The sequence below is a fragment of the Bombina bombina genome, chromosome 8 (assembly GCF_027579735.1).
Source record: "Bombina bombina isolate aBomBom1 chromosome 8, aBomBom1.pri, whole genome shotgun sequence".
NCBI lineage: Eukaryota > Metazoa > Chordata > Amphibia > Anura > Bombinatoridae > Bombina > Bombina bombina.
Window position 1 is genome coordinate 241,383,228 of NC_069506.1, and position 23,233 is coordinate 241,406,460.

At 40.2% G+C, this 23,233-nt stretch overlaps 1 protein-coding gene across 2 annotated transcripts in view; it reads left to right on the forward strand.

Moving 5' to 3' along the window:
• The window catches only part of LOC128639078 (sialic acid-binding Ig-like lectin 14), a 434,418-nt gene that overhangs the window by 310,064 nt on the left and 101,121 nt on the right, over positions 1 to 23,233 (forward strand). For both annotated transcript variants that reach the window (XM_053691228.1, XM_053691229.1), the window contains one exon: positions 21,705 to 21,740. In XM_053691228.1, the coding sequence (XP_053547203.1) occupies positions 21,705 to 21,740 (36 nt within the window). The remainder of the gene's footprint in view (positions 1 to 21,704; positions 21,741 to 23,233) is intronic.

Genomic DNA, 23,233 nt, shown 5'->3' on the forward strand with positions numbered 1-23,233 from the left:
TTGGTTGTTATACTTTGTCAGGGTAATCATGCAGGCCATATAGACCACCCCCGATAGGGGGAGTTACAGGGATGAAAGTGCTAAGAATAGTACTACTTAACACAACCTAGTTACCATGGGTCCCAGACCGCATGTTTTGTTGTTATACTTTGTCAGGGTAATCATGCAGGCCATATACAACTCCCCCGATAGGGGGAGTAACAGGGATTAAAGTGCTAAGAATAGTACTACTTAACACAACCTAGTTACCATGGGTCCCTGACCGCATGTCTTATTATTATATTTTGTCAGGATAATCATGCAGGCCATATAGACCTCCCCCGATAGGGGGAGTAACAGGGATTAAAGTGCTAAAAAGAATAGTACTACTTAACACAACCTAGTTACCATGGGTCCCAGACCGCATGTCTTATTATTATATTTTGTCAGAATAATCATGCAGGCCATATACAACTCCCCTGATAGGGGGAGTAACAGGGATTAAAGTGCTAAGAATAGTACTACTTAACACAACCTAGTTACCATGGGTCCCAGACCGCATGTCTTATTATTATATTTTGTCAGGATAATCATGCAGGCCATATACAACTCCCCCAATAGGGGGAGTAACAGGGATTAAAGTGCTAAGAATAATACTACTTAACACAACCTAGTTACCATGGGCCCCAGACCGCATGTCTTATTATTATATTTTGTCAGGGTAATCATGCAGGCCATATAGACCTCCCCCGATAGGGGAGTAACAGGGATTAAAGTGCAAATAATAGTACTAATTAACACAACCTAGTTACCATGGGTCCCAGACCGCATGTCTTATTATTATATTTTGGTAGGGTAATCATGCAGGCCATATAGACCTCCCCCGATAGGGGAGTAACAGGGATTAAAGTGCAAAGAATAGTACTACTTAACACAACCTAGTTACCATGGGTCCCAGACCGCATGTTTTATTATTATATTTTGTCAGGGTAATCATGCAGGCAATATAGACCTCCCCCGATAGGGGGAGTAACAGGGATTAAAGTGCTAAGAATAGTACTACTTAAAACACAACCTAGTTACCATGGGTCCCAGACCGCATGTCTTGTTGTTATATTTTGGTGAGGGTAATCATGCAGGCCATATAGACCTCCCCCGATAGGGGGAGTAACAGGGATTAAAGTGCTAAGAATAGTACAACTTAACACAACCTAGTTACCATGGGTCCCAGACCGCATGTCTTGTTGTTATATTTGATGAGGGTAATCAGGCAGGCCGTATAAACCTCCCCCGATAGGGGGAGTTACAGGGATGAAAGTGCTAAGAATAGTACTACTTAACACAACCTAGTTACCATGGGTCCCAGACCGCATGTTTTGTTGTTATACTTTGTCAGGGTAATCATGCAGGCCATATAGACCTCCCCCGATAGGGGGAGTTACAGGGATGAAAGTGCTAAGAATAGTACTACTTAACACAACCTAGTTACCATGGGTCCCAGACCGCATGTTTTGTTGTTATACTTTGTCAGGGTAATCATGCAGGCCATATAGACCTCCCCCGATAGGGGGAGTAACAGGGATTAAATTGCTAAGAATAGTACTACTTAACACAACCTAGTTACCATGGGTCCCTGACCGCATGTCTTATTATTATATTTTGTCAGGATAATCATGCAGACCATATACACCTCCCCCGATAGGGGGAGTAACAGGGATTAAAGTGCTAAGAATAGTAGTACTTAACACAACCTAGTTACCATGGGTCCCAGACCGCATGTTTTGTTGTTATACTTTGTCAGGGTAATCATGCAGGCCATATAGACCTCCCCCGTTAGGGGGAGTAACAGGGATTAAAGTGCTAAGAATAGTACTACTTAACACAACCTAGTTACCATGGGTCCCAGACCGCATGTCTTATTATTATATTTTGTCAGGATAATCATGCAGGCCATATACAACTCCCCCGATAGGGGGAGTAACAGGGATTAAAGTGCTAAGAATAGTACTACTTAACACAACCTAGTTACCATGGGTCCCAGACCGCATGTTTTGTTGTTATACTTTGTCAGGGTAATCATGCAGGCCATATAGACCTCCCCTGATAGGGGGAGTAACAGGGATTAAAGTGCTAAGAATAATACTACTTAACACAACCTAGTTACCATGGGTCCCAGACTGCATGTCTTATTATTATATTTTGTCAGGGTAATCATGCAGGCCATATAGACCTCCCCCGATAGGGGAGTAACAGGGATTAAAGTGCAAAGAATAGTACTACTTAACACAACCTAGTTACCATGGGTCCCAGACCGCATGTCTTATTATTATATTTTGGTAGGGTAATCATGCAGGCCATATAGACCTCCCCCGATAGGGGAGTAACAGGGATTAAAGTGCAAAGAATAGTACTACTTAACACAACCTAGTTACCATGGGTCCCTGACCGCATGTCTTATTATTATATTTTGTCAGGATAATCATGCAGACCATATACACCTCCCCCGATAGGGGGAGTAACAGGGATTAAAGTGCTAAGAATAGTAGTACTTAACACAACCTAGTTACCATGGGTCCCAGACCGCATGTTTTGTTGTTATACTTTGTCAGGGTAATCATGCAGGCCATATAGACCTCCCCCGTTAGGGGGAGTAACAGGGATTAAAGTGCTAAGAATAGTACTACTTAACACAACCTAGTTACCATGGGTCCCAGACCGCATGTCTTATTATTATATTTTGTCAGGATAATCATGCAGGCCATATACAACTCCCCCGATAGGGGGAGTAACAGGGATTAAAGTGCTAAGAATAGTACTACTTAACACAACCTAGTTACCATGGGTCCCAGACCGCATGTTTTGTTGTTATACTTTGTCAGGGTAATCATGCAGGCCATATAGACCTCCCCTGATAGGGGGAGTAACAGGGATTAAAGTGCTAAGAATAATACTACTTAACACAACCTAGTTACCATGGGTCCCAGACTGCATGTCTTATTATTATATTTTGTCAGGGTAATCATGCAGGCCATATAGACCTCCCCCGATAGGGGAGTAACAGGGATTAAAGTGCAAAGAATAGTACTACTTAACACAACCTAGTTACCATGGGTCCCAGACCGCATGTCTTATTATTATATTTTGGTAGGGTAATCATGCAGGCCATATAGACCTCCCCCGATAGGGGAGTAACAGGGATTAAAGTGCAAAGAATAGTACTACTTAACACAACCTAGTTACCATGGGTCCCAGACCGCATGTCTTGTGGTTATATTTGGTGAGGGTAATCAGGCAGGCCGTATAGACCTCCCCCGATAGGGGGAGTTACACGGATTAGAGTGCTAAGAATAGTACTAATATAAACACAACCTAGTTACCATGGGTCCCTGACCGCATGTCTTGTTGTTATATTTTGGTGAGGGTAATCATGCAGGCCATATAGACCTCCCCCAATAAGGGGAGTAACAGGGATTAAAGTGCTAAGAATAGTACTACTTAACATAACCTAGTTACCATGGGTCCCAGACCGCATGTCTTATTATTATATTTTGTCAGGGTAATCATGCAGGCCATATAGACCTCCCCCGATAGGGGGAGTAACAGGGATTAAAGTGCAAAGAATAGTACTACTTAGCACAACCTAGTTACCATGGGTCCCAGACCGCATGATTTATTATTATATTTTGGTAGGGTAATCATGCAGGCAATATAGACCTCCCCCGATAGGGGGAGTAACAGGGATTAAAGTGCTAAAAATAGTACTACTTAAAACACAACCTAGTACCAAAGGTCCCAGACCGCATGTCTTGTTGTTATATTTTGGTGAGGGTAATCATGCAGGCCATATAGACCTCCCCCGATAGGGGGAGTAACAGGGATTAAAGTGCTAAGAATAGTACAACTTAACACAACCTAGTTACCATGGGTCCCAGACCGCATGTCTTGTTGTTATATTTGATGAGGGTAATCAGGCAGGCCGTATAAACCTCCCCCGATAGGGGGAGTAAAAGGGATTAAAGTGCTAAGAATAGTACTAATATAAACAAAACCTAGTTACCATGGGTTCCAGACCGCATGTCTTGTTATTATACTTTGTAAGGGTAGTCATGCAGGCCATATAGACCTCCCCCGATAAGGGGAGTAAAAGGGATTAGAGTGCTAAGAATAGTACTACTAAACACAACCTAATTACCATGGGTCCCAGAACCCATGTCTTGTTGTTATACTTTCTCAGGGTAATCATGCAGGCCATATAGACCTACACAGATAGGGGGAGTAACATGGATTAAAGTGCTAAGAATAGTACTAATATAAACAAAACCTAGTTACCATGGGTCTCAGACCGCATGTCTTGTTGTGATACTTTGTCAGGGTAATCGTGCAGGCCATATAGACCTCCCCCGATAGGGGGAGTTACAGGGATTAAAGTGATAAGAATAGTACTACTTAACACAACCTAGTTACCATGGGTCCCAGACCGCATGTTTAATTATTATACTTTGTCAGGGTAATTATATATCTAACAAATCTATCTATTTATCTTCTATCGATTCTATCTAACTATCAATCTATGTATTTCTATCTATCAAATCTATCTATCTCGTGTCCGGACTGTTTTGAGACAGCCACTTGTGTTTTTGACAAATTTGAAGTAGGAGGACAGACCAATCACAGGGATTAAACTGCTAAGAATAGTACTACTTAAGACAACCTAGTTATACCAGTACCACCATGGGTCCCAGACCGCATGTTTGGTTGTTATACTTTGTCAGGGTAATCATGCAGGCCATATAGACCTCCCCCGATAGGGGGAGTTACAGGGATGAAAGTGCTAAGAATAGTACTACTTAACACAACCTAGTTACCATGGGTCCCAGACCGCATGTTTTGTTGTTATACTTTGTCAGGGTAATCATGCAGGCCATATACAACTCCCCCGATATGGGGAGTAACAGGGATTAAAGTGCTAAGAATAGTACTACTTAACACAACCTAGTTACCATGGGTCCCTGACCGTAAGTCTTATTATTATATTTTGTCAGGATAATCATGCAGGCCATATAGACCTCCCCCGATAGGGGGAGTAACAGGGATTAAAGTGCTAAAAAGAATAGTACTACTTAACACAACCTAGTTACCATGGGTCCCAGACCGCATGTCTTATTATTATATTTTGTCAGAATAATCATGCAGGCCATATACAACTCCCCTGATAGGGGGAGTAACAGGGATTAAAGTGCTAAGAATAGTACTACTTAACACAACCTAGTTACCATGGGTCCCAGACCGCATGTCTTATTATTATATTTTGTCAGGATAATCATGCAGGCCATATACAACTCCCCCAATAGGGGGAGTAACAGGGATTAAAGTGCTAAGAATAATACTACTTAACACAACCTAGTTACCATGGGTCCCAGACCGCATGTCTTATTATTATATTTTGTCAGGGTAATCATGCAGGCCATATAGACCTCCCCCGATAGGGGAGTAACAGGGATTAAAGTGCAAATAATAGTACTAATTAACACAACCTAGTTACCATGGGTCCCAGACCGCATGTCTTATTATTATATTTTGGTAGGGTAATCATGCAGGCCATATAGACCTCCCCCGATAGGGGAGTAACAGGGATTAAAGTGCAAAGAATAGTACTACTTAACACAACCTAGTTACCATGGGTCCCAGCCCGCATGTTTTATTATTATATTTTGTCAGGGTAATCATGCAGGCCATATAGACCTCCCCCGATAGGGGGAGTAACAGGGATTAAAGTGCTAAGAATAGTACTACTTAAAACACAACCTAGTTACCATGGGTCCCAGACCGCATGTCTTGTTGTTATATTTTGGTGAGGGTAATCATGCAGGCCATATAGACCTCCCCCGATAGGGGGAGTAACAGGGATTAAAGTGCTAAGAATAGTACAACTTAACACAACCTAGTTACCATGGGTCCCAGACCGCATGTCTTGTTGTTATATTTGATGAGGGTAATCAGGCAGGCCGTATAAACCTCCCCCGATAGGGGGAGTAAAAGGGATTAAAGTGCTAAGAATAGTACTAATATAAACAAAACCTAGTTACCATGGGTTCCAGACCGCATGTCTTGTTATTATACTTTGTAAGGGTACTCATGCAGGCCATATAGACCTCCCCCGATAAGGGGAGTAAAAGGGATTAGAGTGCTAAGAATAGTACTACTAAACACAACCTAATTACCATGGGTCCCAGAACCCATGTCTTGTTGTTATACTTTCTCAGGGTAATCATGCAGGCCTTATAGACCTACACAGATAGGGGGAGTAACATGGATTAAAGTGCTAAGAATAGTACTAATATAAACAAAACCTAGTTACCATGGGTCTCAGACCGCATGTCTTGTTGTGATACTTTGTCAGGGTAATTGTGCAGGCCATATAGACCTCCCCCGATAGGGGGAGTTACAGGGATTAAAGTGATAAGAATAGTACTACTTAACACAACCTAGTTACCATGGGTCCCAGACTGCATGTTTAATTATTATACTTTGTCAGGGTAATTATATATCTAACAAATCTATCTATTTATCTTCTATCGATTCTATCTAACTATCAATCTATGTATTTCTATCTATCAAATCTATCTATCTCGTGTCCGGACTGTTTTGAGACAGCCACTTGTGTTTTTGACAAATTTGAAGTAGGAGGACAGACCAATCACAGGGATTAAACTGCTAAGAATAGTACTACTTAAGACAACCTAGTTATACCAGTACCACCATGGGTCCCAGACCACATATTTGGTTGTTATACTTTGTCAGGGTAATCATGCAGGCCATATAGACCTCCCCCGATAGGGGGAGTTACAGGGATGAAAGTGCTAAGAATAGTACTACTTAACACAACCTAGTTACCATGGGTCCCACACCGCATGTTTTGTTGTTATACTTTGTCAGGGTAATCATGCAGGCCATATACAACTCCCCCGATAGGGGGAGTAACAGGGATTAAAGTGCTAAGAATAGTACTACTTAACACAACCTAGTTACCATGGGTCCCTGACCGCATGTCTTATTATTATATTTTGTCAGGATAATCATGCAGGCCATATACAACTCCCCTGATAGGGGGAGTAACAGGGATTAAAGTGCTAAGAATAGTACTACTTAACACAACCTAGTTACCATGGGTCCCTGACCGCATGTCTTATTATTATATTTTGTCAGGATAATCATGCAGGCCATATACAACTCCCTTGATAGGGGGAGTAACAGGGATTAAAGTGCTAAAAAGAATAGTACTACTTAACACAACCTAGTTACCATGGGTCCCAGACCGCATGTCTTATTATTATATTTTGTCAGGATAATCATGCAGGCCATATACAACTCCCCCGATAGGGGGAGTAACAGGGATTAAAGTGCTAAGAATAATACTACTTAACACAACCTAGTTACCATGGGTCCCAGACCGCATGTCTTATTATTATATTTTGTCAGGGTAATCATGCAGGCCATATAGACCTCCCCCGATAGGGGAGTAACAGGGATTAAAGTGCAAATAATAGTACTAATTAACACAACCTAGTTACCATGGGTCCCAGACCGCATGTCTTATTATTATATTTTGGTAGGGTAATCATGCAGGCCATATAGACCTCCCCCGATAGGGGAGTAACAGGGATTAAAGTTCAAAGAATAGTACTACTTAACACAACCTAGTTACCATGGGTCCCAGACCGCATGTCTTGTGGTTATATTTGGTGAGGGTAATCAGGCAGGCCGTATAGACCTCCCCCGATAGGGGGAGTTACACGGATTAGAGTGCTAAGAATAGTACTAATATAAACACAACCTAGTTACCATGGGTCCCTGACCGCATGTCTTGTTGTTATATTTTGGTGAGGGTAATCATGCAGGCCATATAGACCTCCCCCGATAAGGTGAGTAACAGGGATTAAAGTGCTAAGAATAGTACTACTTAACATAACCTAGTTACCATGGGTCCCAGACCGCATGCCTTATTATTATATTTTGTCAGGGTAATCATGCAGGCCATATAGACCTCCCCCGATAGGGGGAGTTACAGGGATGAAAGTGCTAAGAATAGTACTACTTAACACAACCTAGTTACCATGGGTCCCAGACCGCATGTTTTGTTGTTATACTTTGTCAGGGTAATCATGCAGGCCATATACAACTCCCCCGATAGGGGGAATAACAGGGATTAAAGTGCTAAGAATAGTACTACTTAACACAACCTAGTTACCATGGGTCCCTGACCGCATGTCTTATTATTATATTTTGTCAGGATAATCATGCAGGCCATATACAACTCCCCTGATAGGGGGAGTAACAGGGATTAAAGTGCTAAGAATAGTACTACTTAACACAACCTAGTTACCATGGGTCCCTGACCACATGTCTTATTATTATATTTTGTCAGGATAATCATGCAGGCCATATACAACTCCCCTGATAGGGGGAGTAACAGGGATTAAAGTGCTAAGAATAGTACTACTTAACACAACCTAGTTACCATGGGTCCCAGACCGCATGCCTTATTATTATATTTTGTCAGGATAATCATGCAGGCCATATACAACTCCCCCGATAGGGGGAGTAACAGGGATTAAAGTGCTAAGAATAATACTACTTAACACAACCTAGTTACCATGGGTCCCAGACCGCATGTCTTATTATTATATTTTGTCAGGGTAATCATGCAGGCCATATAGACCTCCCCCGATAAGGGAGTAACAGGGATTAAAGTGCAAATAATAGTACTAATTAACACAACCTAGTTACCATGGGTCCCAGACCGCATGTCTTATTATTATATTTTGGTAGGGTAATCATGCAGGCCATATAGACCTCCCCCGATAGGGGAGTAACAGGGATTAAAGTGCAAAGAATAGTACTACTTAACACAACCTAGTTACCATGGGTCCCAGACCGCATGTCTTGTGGTTATATTTCGTGAGGGTAATCAGGCAGGCCGTATAGACCTCCCCCGATAGGGGGAGTTACACGGATTAGAGTGCTAAGAATAGTACTAATATAAACACAACCTAGTTACCATGGGTCCCTGACCGCATGTCTTGTTGTTATATTTTGGTGAGGGTAATCATGCAGGCCATATAGACCTCCCCCGATAAGGGGAGTAACAGGGATTAAAGTGCTAAGAATAGTACTACTTAACATAACCTAGTTACCATGGGTCCCAGACCGCATGCCTTATTATTATATTTTGTCAGGGTAATCATGCAGGCCATATAGACATCCCCCGGTAGGGGGAGTAACAGGGATTAAAGTGCAAAGAATAGTACTACTTAACACAACCTAGTTACCATGGGTCCCAGACCGCATGTCTTATTATTATATTTTGTAAGGATAATCATGCAGGCCATATACACCTCCCCTGATAGGGGGAGTAACAGGGATTAAAGTGCTAAGAATAGTACTACTTAACACAACCTAGTTACCATGGGTCCCAGACCGCATGTTTTGTTGTTATACTTTGTCAGGGTAATCATGCAGGCCATATAGACCTCCCCCGATAGGGGGAGTAACAGGGATTAAAGTGCTAAGAATAGTACTACTTAACACAACCTAGTTACCATGGGTCCCAGACTGCATGCCTTATTATTATATTTTGTCAGGATAATCATGCAGGCCATATACAACTCCCCCGATACGGGGAGTAACAGGGATTAAAGTGCTAAGAATAGTACTACTTAAAACAACCTAGTTACCATGGGTCCCAGACCGCATGTTTTGTTGTTATACTTTGTCAGGGTAATCATGCAGGCCATATAGACCTCCCCCAATAGAGGGAGTAAGAGGGATTAAACTGCTAAGAACAGTACTACTTAACACAACCTAGTTACCATGGGTCCCAGACCGCATGTTTTGTTGTTATACTTTGTCAGGGTAATCATGCAGGCCATATAGACCTCCCCCGATAGGGGGAGTAACAGGGATTAAAGTGCTAAGAATAGTACTACTTAACACAACCTAGTTACCATGGGTCCCAGACCGCATGTCTTATTATTATATTTTGTCAGGATAATCATGCAGGCCATATACAACTCCCCCAATAGGGGGAGTAAGAGGGATTAAACTGCTAAGAACAGTACTACTTAACAGAACCTAGTTACCATGGGTCCCAGACCGCGTATCTTGTTGTTATACTTTGTCAGGGTAATCATGCAGGCCATATAGACCTCCCCCGATAGGGGGAGTAACAGGGATTAAAGTGCTAAGAATAGTACTACTTAACACAACCTAGTTACCATGGGTCCCAGACCGCATGTTTTGTTGTTATACTTTGTCAGGGTAATCATGCAGGCCATATAGACCTCCCCCAATAGAGGGAGTAAGAGGGATTAAACTGCTAAGAACAGTACTACTTAACACAACCTAGTTACCATGGGTCCCAGACCGCATGTTTTGTTGTTATACTTTGTCAGGGTAATCATGCAGGCCATATAGATCTCCCCCGATAGGGGGAGTAACAGGGATTAAAGTGCTAAGAATAGTACTACTTAACACAACCTAGTTACCATGGGTCCCAGACCGCATGTCTTATTATTATATTTTGTCAGGATAATCATGCAGGCCATATACAACTCCCCCAATAGGGGGAGTAAGAGGGATTAAACTGCTAAGAACAGTACTACTTAACCGAACCTAGTTACCATGGGTCCCAGACCGCGTATCTTGTTGTTATACTTTGTCAGGGTAATCATGCAGGCCATATAGACCTCCCCCGATAGGGGGAGTAACAGGGATTAAAGTGCTAAGAATAGTACTACTTAACACAACCTAGTTACCATGGGTCCCAGACCGCATGTTTTGTTGTTATACTTTGTCAGGGTAATCATGCAGGCCATATAGACCTCCCCCAATAGGGGGAGTAAGAGGGATTAAACTGCTAAGAACAGTACTACTTAACACAACCTAGTTACCATGGGTCCCAGACCGCGTGTCTTGTTGTTATACTTTGTCAGGATAATCATGCAGGCCATATAGACCTCCCCCGATAGGGGGAGTAACAGGGATTAAAGTGCTAACAATAGTTCTACTTAACACAACCTAGTTACCATGGGTCTCAGACCGCATGTTTTATTATTATACTTTTTCAGGGTAATTATATATCTATCAAATCTATCGATTTATCTTCTATCGATTCTATCTAACTATCAATCTATGTATATCTATCTATCAAATCTATCTATCTCATGGCCGGACTGTTTTGAGACAGCCACTTGTGTTTAGGACAAATTTGAAGTAGGAGGACAGACCAATCATCTTCTTCCATCTCCCTGTTCCAATAATGCAGGCAATATAGACCTCCCCTGATAGGGGGAGTAACAGGTAGTAGTAAACTGCTAAGAATAGTACTACTTAACACACCACGGGTCCCGGACCGCATGTCTTATTGTTATACTCTGTCAGGGAAATTATATATCTTTCAAATCTATCTATTTATCTATCAAATCTATCTAACTATCAATCGTATCTATCAAAAGTATATTGCATCTATTGATCGATGCAATTTGTATCTATCAAATGTATATTGCATCTTTTGATCTATGTAATTCGTATCTATCAAATGTATATTGCATCTATTGATCTATGTCATTCGTATCTATCAAATGTATATTGCATCTATTGATCTATGTAATTTGTATCTATCATGTATATTGCATCTATTGAGCTATGTAATCTATGTATCTATCTATCAAATCTATCTCGTGGTTGTGCAAATGGACTGTTTGCGGTTGTTTGCGGTGCGTTACACGGAGAGTTTGGTCTGTCACTGTGAAGCGGGCATAACCCTTACACTACCTAATCGATACAACATCATAACTGATGTTTTAAAGCACGTTATTCCAAACAATTTAGGAATGTTAGGTGATTTAGGCCCTTTATGGGTTAAAAGCAGACTCTGCATCAACTATGTAATTTTACATGGGAGTTTTGCCATGGATCCCCCTCCAGCATGCCACAGTCCAGATGTTAGTACCCTTGAAACAACTTTTCCATCACTATTGTGGCCAGAAAGAGTCCTTGTGGGTTTTAAAGTTCACCTGCCTATTGAAGTCAATGGCGGTTCTCGCGGTTCGCCGGCTCACGAACAGTAGCGGAAGTTCGGGTCCGCCGTTTGCGAACCAAAACTTTTAAGTTTGCGACATCACTACTTTTTACTGCAAGTGTACTTTTCAGCAGATTCCCTTTACGCCAAAGCATCGCTGTTCACACAGCTTATAAACTGAGCTAGGGTTAGTGCAGTGATTCATAATCATCCCAGGACAGACTGTTTTGTGCTTTTTGCCACTCATCAGCTGGGAGAAGGTTTGAATCACTGCTGGGTGAAGTTGATTTTGTGGGAAAATACAACAACATTTAAAATTAGGGGGAGGTAAAAGGTGAGTTTAAAATCCTCCACTACGCACAAAATAGAGAAAATAACTCATTGTGTAGTTCATTAACAAATCTATAGACAGGCCAGAAGGCTTGTTTTTACCACAGAAAACCTCTGAATTACATAGTTTCCAATGCAGCAAAGGATTCTGGGTAAAATATGCAAATTAGGTTCACAATTACACACCTTTTTACTTCAAGTCTGCTTTTCAGCAGATTCCCTTTACGCCAAAGCATCACTGTTCACACAGCTTATAATCTTAGCTAGGGCTAGTGCAGTGATTCATAACCATCCCAGGACAGACTGTTTCGTGGTTTTTGCCACTCATCCGCTGGGAGAAGGTTTGAATCACTGCTGGGTGAAGTTGATTTCGGGGCAAAATAGAACATTTAAAATTAGGGGGAGGTAAAAGGTGAGTTTAAAATCCTCCACTACTCACAAAATATAGAGAAAATAACTCATTGTTTAGTTCATTAACAAATCTAGACAGGCCAGAAGGCTTGTTTTTCCCACAGGAAACCTCTGAATTACATTGTTTGCAATTCAGCAAAGGATTCTGGGTAAGATATGCATATTAGGTTCACAATGACACACCTTTTTACTTCATGTCTGCTTTTCAGCAGATTCCCTTTACGCCAAAGCATCGCTATTCACACAGCTCATAAGCTTAGCTAGGTTAGTGCAGTGATTTATAACCATCCCAGGACAGACTGTTTCGTGGTTTTTGCCACTCATCAGCTGGGAGAAGGTTTTAATCACTGCTGGGTGAATTTGATTTCTGGGGAAAATACAACATTTAAAATTAGGGTAGGTAAAAGGTGAGTTTAAAATCCTCTGCACTAACCCTAGCTAAGCGTATAAGCTGTGTGAACAGTGATGCTTTGGCATAAAAGGAATCTGCTGAAAAGCAGACTTGAAGTAAAAAGGTGTGTCGTGAACCTAATTTGCATATCTTACCCAGAATTCTTTGCTGCATTGGAAACAATGTAATTCAGAGGTTTTATGTGGGAAAAACAAGCCTTCTGGCCTGTCTAGATTTGTTAATGAACTACACAATGAGTTATTTTCTCTATATTTTGTGCGTAGGGGAGGATTTTAAATTTACATTTTACCTTCCCCTAATTTTAAATGTTGTATTTTTCCCCGAAATCAACTTTACCCAGCAGTGATTAATGATAAGCCCCTTTTCCGCCGTTCCCCGAAATCGCTGCCACTCTATTAAAGTTATTAACCCCTAAACCTCTGGCCTCCCACTAAATAAACTTATTAACCCTACACTATTAACCCTAAACTGCCATCCCCCCACATCACAAACTATCTAAATAAATTATTAACCCCTAAACCACTATCCCCCACATTGCAAAGTTTAAACTACACTATTAACCCCTAAAGCTTTACCCCCACATTGTAAAGTGTATAGAACACTTTTAACCCCTAAACCTCCACCCCCCACATCACAAACTATCTAAATAAACTATTAACCCCAAAACCACCATCCCCCCACATCACAGAGTCTAAACTACACTATTAACCACTAAATTGCCACGCCCCCACATTGCAAAGTCTAAACTACACTATTAATCCCTAAACTCCCTAACCTAATACGCCATAACCTAAACCAAATTAAAATACCCTAAAATTTACAAAAAAATCCTAACTACCTTTAAAAAATACTTGTAAAATTAAATTAAAACCTAATATTACCTTTAAAAATTAAACATTGCTAAAAATAAAAAAATCTAACATTACTAAAAATAAAAAAAATAACATTACAAAAAAATATATGATTACTTGTAATAATTACCCTTCTAAAAGCAATCATAGGAGGACTTTGGAAATCTGTATTATATCAGGGTTACAATCCCTTAATATGTTCCAATGGTTGTTGACGTTTGTTTATTACCTGAGTATAAGGAATATACTTATTGACACACACTAACCGTTGCGGATTGTAAGCCATAATAGCATCTTTTTAATTTCTCTATTCACCCTCTCCATTTCTGCCTCTATCATTTTGTTTGGAAGTCCTCTTTCTTTAAAATGCATTTGCCATTTCCTGCAACCTATGTTTTATTAATGAACTCTCAGTAACTATTCTTTTCACCCTGATCATCTAACTTCGAGGGAGAAAATTATTTAATGGGCTATGGTGGAAACTCTCATAGCTCAATAAAATGTTCCAATCCATGGTTTTCCTATGCAAATCAATCTTAGTGCACCAGAACTATCTTTATATACCTCTGTTTCTAAAAAGAAACTCACTAAACGTTTACATTTCAAACCTCTTACTGCTCCATTTAACTGATCAAGAAACTCTAAAAGGGATTATAAAGATAGTTGCCACCTATCTTGATAAGATTCTACAACCAGAGGTTTTGAAAATAACATCCTATGTAAAGGACACCAATGATTTTATAGAGAAGTTAAAGAATCTTTCTTTACAAGACACAATATACATTCTATACGTTAGATGTCTGACGTTTATTTATGGTCATTAACCATGAGTGGTATAGGGGCAAGTATGCTTACATTGGGAAATACAGGTGTATACACTAAACCCCAGCTACAGTACTTTGAAGAACTTATGAGGATTGTATTATACTGGAATTACTTTTTGTTTAGAGATACTTGGTATCAGCAAATAAGAGGAATGGTCATGGGTTCCAATGTTGCCCCATCATATGCCAATATATTTATGGGCTATGTTGAAAAAAGATTTGTATATGAAAATGAATTATTTTTATGGTATGGCATGTGGTGGGTTGACATTGGGTCCTTTTTGGAGTTTGTTGATCAGCTAAATTGATAAGTAGGAGGTTTCAAATTGACATTTACCTTTAGTGAGAAAAAGGATTGTCTTTTTAGACACAGCGGTATATAAAGATAGTTCTTGTGCAATGAAAATAGATTTGCATAGGAAAAACACGGATAGGAACACTTTATAGAGATATGAGAGTTTCCACCATGGTCCATTAAAAAATTCTCTCCCTCGAAGTCAGATGATGAGGGTAAAAAGAATATTTACTGAGAGTTCATTAATAGAAAATAGGTTGCCGGTAATGACAAATAAATTTAAAGAGAGAGGGCATCCCAAGAAAATGATAGAGGCAGAAATGGAGTGGGTGAAAAGAGAAGTGAAAAAAGATGCTATTAAGGTTAAAAATCCACAACGGTTAGCGTGTGTCACCCAGTATAGTCCTTATACTCAGGAAATAACCACAATTGCCAACAAACATTGAAACATATTAAGGGATTGTAACCAGGGATAGGCACAGACAAAGGCTGTGGCAGACATTTTCCAAAGTACAGACCTTAATGAAGGACACCAAGGTACATTTGAAATTAAAAACATTATTTTATAGTGCTTGGTGTTATTATACTGATGCAGATACCACTGATCCTATAACCAGCCCTCCTCTGGCTATACCCATGTGCCAGTGTCACTACTTTGTCATTATATAGCGCTGGGTGTTATTATACTGATGCAGATACCACTGACCATATAACCAACCCTTGTCTGGCTATACGCATGTGCCAGTGTCACTACTGTGTCTTTGTATAGAGCTAGGTGTTATTATACTGATGCAGATACCACTGACCCTATAACCAACCCTTGTCTGGCTATACCCATGTGCCAGTGTCACTACTGTGTGTTTGTATAGAGCTAGGTGTTATTATACTGATGCAGATATCACTGACCCTATAACCAACCCTTGTCTGGCTATACCCATGTGCCAGTGTCACTACTGTGTCATTATATAGACCTGGGTGTTATTATACTGATGCAGATACCACTGACCCTATAACCAGCCATTGTCTGGCAATACGCATGTGCCAGTGTAACTACTGTGTCTTTGTATAGAGCTGGGAGTTATTATACAGATGCAGATACACATCCAGTTTTTCACTCAGGCTTTAGTTATTCCGTAACTTATCACCCAATATCGCTAGCAGTCTCTTGACAAACCACTAACTTTATTCACACTACATATTTTTTTTTATTCCTAATATTCAATCAAAACATATACTAAGGTTGTGGCGGACACTGCAAGGGCTAGTCACGGACACCAGTGTCCGTGTACGGACACCTCGCCTATCCCTGAATGTAACCCTCTGTCAGAATACCAGGAACCAGACAGAAATGTAAAATGCTACCTTAATCGCATCTTTATTAGAAAAAATAACAACAAATAATGAGTCCAAAAGCCAAATGACAAGCCAGGAGTAAAAGCCAGAGCAGATAGTCAAACGAGTAGTCAGACAAGCCAGGGTCAGGAATATGAATGAATTCAGGAACTAATCAGGGATCAAGAACCAGAAGGGATGTCAAACAAGCCAGATATACACAGAGACAGGAACTCACAGAGAGATCAGAGACAACACAAGGGCAATGGCAAACAGGACCGAGGCAGTTAAATAGGGAGTGATGACATCATCATCCTGGGACTGCATCCTGTCTCTCTCTGATGATGTTCTACAGTGTGGACATAAGAGGGAGCCTGGAGTAGTGAGCAGTGTTACACACTCTTCTTTCAGGCAAGGAGAACAGATGAGTCAAAATGGCAGCCAAGATAAAAAGCAGCAAATAACATTGAAATCAGGGGGAAACCCTGACACCCTGATAATATAGCTTTCCAAAGTCCCCCATGATGGCTTTTAGAAGGGTCCCCAATTTAGGAGATATGGTGGTAAAACATTTATATGTGTAACCAGGCCAAAGACATACAGTATATCTCATCCAAAAGAGTAGGCACCTTTTCATGTTTGGGATGCACTAGTTGCAGCGCAGTAATAAAGGTATCTGTATTTTTACACCCACGGACTGTAAGAACATTTAACCCCTTAAGGACCACATCACTTTTCCATTTTCTGTCCGTTTGGGACCAAGGCTATTTTTAAATTTTTGCGGTGTTTGTGTTTAGCTGTAATTTCCCTCTTACTCATTTACTGTACCCACACATATTATATACCGTTTTTCTCGCCATTAAATGGGCTTTCTAAAGATACCATTATTTTCATCATATCTTATAATTTACTATAATAAAATTATAAAATATGAGGAAAAAATGGAAAAAAATTCACTTTTTCTAACTTTGACCCCCAAAATCTGTTACACATCTACAACCACCAAAAAAAACTCATTCTAAATAGTTTCTAAATTTTGTCCTGAGTTTAGAAATACCCAATGTTTACACGTTCTTTGCTTTTTTTGCAAGTTATAGGGCAATAAATACAAGTAGCACTTTGCTATTTCCAAACCACTTTTTTTCAAAATTAGCGCTAGTTACATTGGGACACTGATATCTTTCTGTAATCCCTGAATATCCCTTGACATCTATATATAGAAGACATCCCAAAGTATTGATCTAGGCCCATTTTGGTATATTTCATGCCACCATTTCACTACAAAATGCGATCAAATAAAAAAAAAAATGTTCACTTTTTCACAAATGTTTTCACAAACTTTAGGTTTCTCATTGAAATTATTTACAAACAACTTGTGCAATTATGGCATACATGGTTGTAAATGGTTCTCTGGGATCCCCTTTGTTCAAAAATAGCAGACATATATGGCTTTGGCATCGCTTTTTGGTATTTAGAAGGCCGCTAAATGCCACTACGCACCACATGTGTATTATGCCCAGCAGTGAAGGGGTTAATTAGGGAGCATGTAGGGAGCTTGTAGTTTTAATTTTAGCTTTAGTGTAGTGTAGTAGACAACCCAAAGTATTGATCTAGGCCCATTTTGGTATATTTCATGCTACCATTTCACCGCCAAATGCGAACAAATAAAAATAAAACGTAAAATTTTCCCAATTTTAGGTTTCTCACTAAAATTATTTACAAACAGCTTGTGCAATTATGGCATAAATGGTTGTAAAAGCTTCTCTGGGATCCCCTTTGTTCAGAAATAGCAGAAATATATGGCTTTGGCTTTGCTTTTTGGTAATTAGAAGGCAGCTAAATGCCGCTGCGCACCATACGTGTATAATGCCCAGCAGTGAAGGGGTTAATTAGGGAGCTTTTAGGGAGCTTGCAGGGTTAATTTTAGCTTTAGTGTAGGTATCAACCTCCCACATGACACATCACACCCCCAGATCCCTCCCAAACAGCTCTCTTCCCTCCCCTACCCCACAATTGTCCCCGCCATCTTAAGTACTGGCAGTAAGTCTGCCAGTACTAAAATAAGAGTTTTTTTGGGGATTTTTTTTTTTTTAAATAATAATTCTGTTCTGTAGTATCCTCCCTTAGCCCCCAACCTCCCTGATCCCCCCCAAACAGCTCTCTAACCCCCCCTCTCTGCCTTATTGCGCCATATTGGGTACTGGCAGCTGTCTGCCAGTACCCAGTTTGAAATCAAATATGGTTTTTATTCATTTTAATTTAAAAAATACAATTTTCTGTAGTGTAGCTGCCCTCCCTCAACCCCCAACCCCCCAACCCCTGCCAGATCGCTGACATTTTTAATTTGCCCACCCTCACTCCCACCGAGTACCACCTTGTGTTATCATACAGTGTTCCATAGTGTAGGGTTCTCACCCGCGCTCGTGCCTGCTCCCGTGCACGCGCGTGCCCGCTCCCGTGCACCTGCGCACGCTCCCGCACTCGATCCCGCCCCCCTTCCCACCGATGGCCGCCCACCCGCCTCCCTGGGTAAGCTCCCACCCACCAACGAACATGGCCATTGATGGCCGATGCAGAGAGGGCCACAGGGTGGCTCTCTCTGCATCGGACGGCTAAAAAATGTTATAGCAGGATGCCTCAATATCGAGGCATCACTGCTATAACATGAAAGCAGTTGGAAGTGATCAGGATCGCTTCCACTGCTTTCAAAGACCAACGACGTACGGGGTACGTCCTTGGTCGTTAACTGCATTTTTTTACAGGACGTACCCCATACGTCGTTGGTCGTTAAGGGGTTAAAATCAAGGATTATTCTACGTGTGACTCATTCTTTGTCATATACCTATTTAAATGTTCTTGTTCTAGGATCTGTATAGGTGAAACGATTAGAAAGGTGCGAGATAGGATGATTCAACACAAATCCATTATTAGGTGTAAAGATACAAAAGCCCCAGTATCAAGTCTTTTTTTAGAAGCCAACCACAATATAAGTCAGTTACAATGGCAAGCGGTAGATAGTATTGGGAAACTAAGGAGAGGTGGCAACAGGGAATTGGTACTTAAACAGAAAGAATCCTTGTGGGTACATAAATTAGAAGCCATGGCACATAAAGGCATCAGGAGGGCACTGGAACTCTCAGTATTCTTACAGATTAAAAAAAATGCAATACAACATCTAGGCTGTGTAATTTAAACAACAAACAAACAGATGCCTAGATTATGAGTTTTGCGCTATAGAGGGTGCGAAACGAACGCAACAAAAGTTGCGTTATTTCACCCTCCATAGCGCTGCCATTACAAGTTTTGAAACAGCTGGCTTGTGCATGCGATATGGTTGCGTTGATCTCCATACTGCACAAAAAACAAGCACTTTTTTGACATGCTCGTGCACGCTTTCCCCATAGACATCAATGGGGAAAGTGGGTCAGAAAAAAGTCTAACACCTGCCATTGCGGAAAGAAAAGCTCTGTAACACAGCCCCTTTAATGTCTATGGGGAAAAAGAAAATAACGTTTAAACCTAACACCCTAACATAAACCCTACGTCTAAACACCCCTAATCTGCTGCCGCCGATGCTTGCCTATAGTTATTAACCCCTAATCTGCCTTTCCCGATATCGCCGCCACTATTCTAAAGTTATTAGTCCCTATTCCACCGTTCCCCGAAATCGCCGCCACTCTATTAAAGTTATTAACCCCTAAACCTCTGGCCTCCCACATCACTACCACTAAATAAACTTATTAACCCCTAAACCGCCAGCCCCCCCACATCACAACATCTTCTATCTTGATCCCAGCGGCGCAAAGTGGGTCCATCCTGAAGACATACGGCGTGGAGCATCTTCTTCATACAGTCGCTGTTGTACACTGAATCTTTAATGCAAGGTACGCGATTCAAGATGGCGTCCCTTTAATTCCTATTGGCTGAAAGATTTGAATGAGCCAATAGGAATTAGAGCTGCTAAAATTCTATTGGATGTTCAAATCAGCCAATAGGATTTAAGCAGGTCTAATTCTATTGGATGATGAATCAGCCAATAGAATGAGAGCTGCTTAAATCATATTGGCTGATTTGAACAGCCAATAGGATTTAAGCAGCTCTCATTCTATTGTGTGTAGTGTGGGCGATGTGGGCGGACGGCAGATTAGGGGTTAATTATATTTAAATAGTGTTTGCGATGCGGGAGGGTGGCTGTTTAGGGGTTAATAAGTTTATTATAGTGGTGATGATGTCTGGGAGAGGTGGAATAGGGGTTAATAAAAAAAAATGTGGCAGCGATGTCGGGAGCGGAAGATTGGGGGTCAATAAGTTTAATATAGTGTTTGCGATGCGGGAGGGCCTCGGTTTAGGGGTTAATAGGTAGTTTATGTGTTAAGTGTACTTTGTAGCAGTTTAGTTATGAGTTTTATTTTACAGATTTGTAGTGTAAAACTCATAACTACTGCTTTTAGATGGCGTTACAGATCTTGTCGTTTTAGGCTGTAACGCCGTTTCTTTTGCCAGAACGCAAAACTCGTAATACCAGCGCTATGGGAATCCCATTAAAAATGTCATTTTTAAGAGTGCGGAACTGACGTTGCGTTACAGGCTAAAAGGCTTGCGGTACATCTATACCAACAAGACTTGTAATGGCTGCGTTAGAGAAAATGATTAGTTATGGCCCATAATGGTGCTATTTGAGTCATAACACTCAACTCGTAATCAAGCTTATATAGTTTATATAGGTGTATAAAAAATGTCATCATAAAAAATTTAATAATTGATATTGACCACTAGGTGGAGGTATTGTATAGTTTGGTAGAGGTGGTTAACAAAAGGGTAATGGGAGAGCTTTATAAGAAGCCTTGCACACGTGTATTAAATGAGCATGATTAAGGGTGGAAATCCCTAAACATTGCTTGTTTTTATGTTATTGTACCTGTGAAAGATGCTTTAATAAATACAGTATGATTTTCTATGGTGCTGAGGACTTTTTCATTGATGACTGAGGGAATAGCAGTGACCCTGTTCCACAAGCATCATATTCAAACAAGGTGCTGTATAGCCACTTTTAGCTTTACAGCAAATCACCACCTATCCCTAGAAAATATTTTACAGAATATCTCTTTACTTAATATATTATTTTCATTACAGGGGATTCATAGAATACTGAAGATAATTTTTACTTGTTTATTCTTTGTTTTTGTTTCAGATGCGCCAAGAAGACCAGTGGTATATAACTCAAATGGTAACATCAATTTCTGCCTTTAACATACACAGTAGGAACCAAACGTCTGAGTCCACCAACACTGGTTTTATTTTAAAATGTATTAAAAAAATAGTACAATACTGTAATCAGATGGTATTATTATAGAATACAATATTTACTACGGGTACAAATCTTTTTTTGATGTATATATATATCTTTGTTAAATCTTTATGTGTTATTAGCATTCATATGAATATATTCATCACTCACCTCTTGCTTATGAATTTTGAAAACTATTTGTGACAATATATAAATAATTTCATTCAAATGGTAACATCCTCGCACAAATGTGACGTATTTTTCTTTTTAAAAATTAACAACTGCTATAAATTATTTTAGTATAGTTCTGTTAGTGCTTCTACAAGTGTTCCTGTTAGGGCCTTTGAAGAAGGACATTAGTTAAAATACATTTTGTAATCATGTCATATAAGCTTAGTGAAGCAATGTGAGGAAAAATCATATTCCTGAATGCATTAAAAACCTTTTCAGCACCAAAATACAATTAAGTAGAATGGGACAGTACAACACACAATCAAAATATTTTCTTAAACCAATTAATTTTCATCCAAAGCAAGAAAAGGCAGAACCTAAGTGACCATACCATCAGAAGACCAGTATATCAAGCTAACAGCCTTATGAACTTGAACAGCATCTGAATCCACAATTGAAGCCCAGCTGAAACAGGAATGTCCTACCCAGTGAGCAAAATCACAATCAAAATATGACTTGACAAGTGTGGTCTTCTTGAGAACCCAGCTGAAACAGGAAAGTCCTACCCAGTGAGCAAAATCACAATCAAAGGATGACTTGACCAGTTTTGTCTTCTTGAGAGCCCAGCTGAAACAGGAAAGTCCTACCCAGTGAGCAAAATCACAATCAAAAGATGACTTAACAAGTGTGGTCTTCTTGAGAGCGTATCAGTCTCTAAATCACTTCTTTAGTGAGAAATAAGTCTACAATTTTAGCAATGGCAAAATAATTAATAAATCTCACAACAGAAAACTGTAAAATGTTTTGTTTACTCATGAATTAAAATTTGACTTTTTTTGTGGCAATTACAGAGCTCATCTGAGGACACAGCAACATGAGAGGCTAACACCACAATGTGTAAAACCTACTATTAAATAAGGTACAGGAAATATTCAGGTGGGGCTGATTTGCCTATTCTCGAGTTTGTGACTCACATAAGGTCATCTTCACTTTAAACACAAAGACAAATATCTCTCTGTCAGTCAGAGGCATGCCATCCCTTCTGGCTTAAAGTTGTGTGTAGGTCAACAATTCTAAAAACACACCAAAGTTGTGCCAGGCATATCTGAAGTCCAAAGAGAAGCAGTGCCAATTTGCATGTCTTTCCATCCACAATCACCCAACCTCAACCCCATTAAATATGTTTGGGAAAAGAAAAGGAAAAAATCTAAGTACTAGAAAAATGTGTATTTTTAAATTTTGCACTAACTTGTAGAATCAAT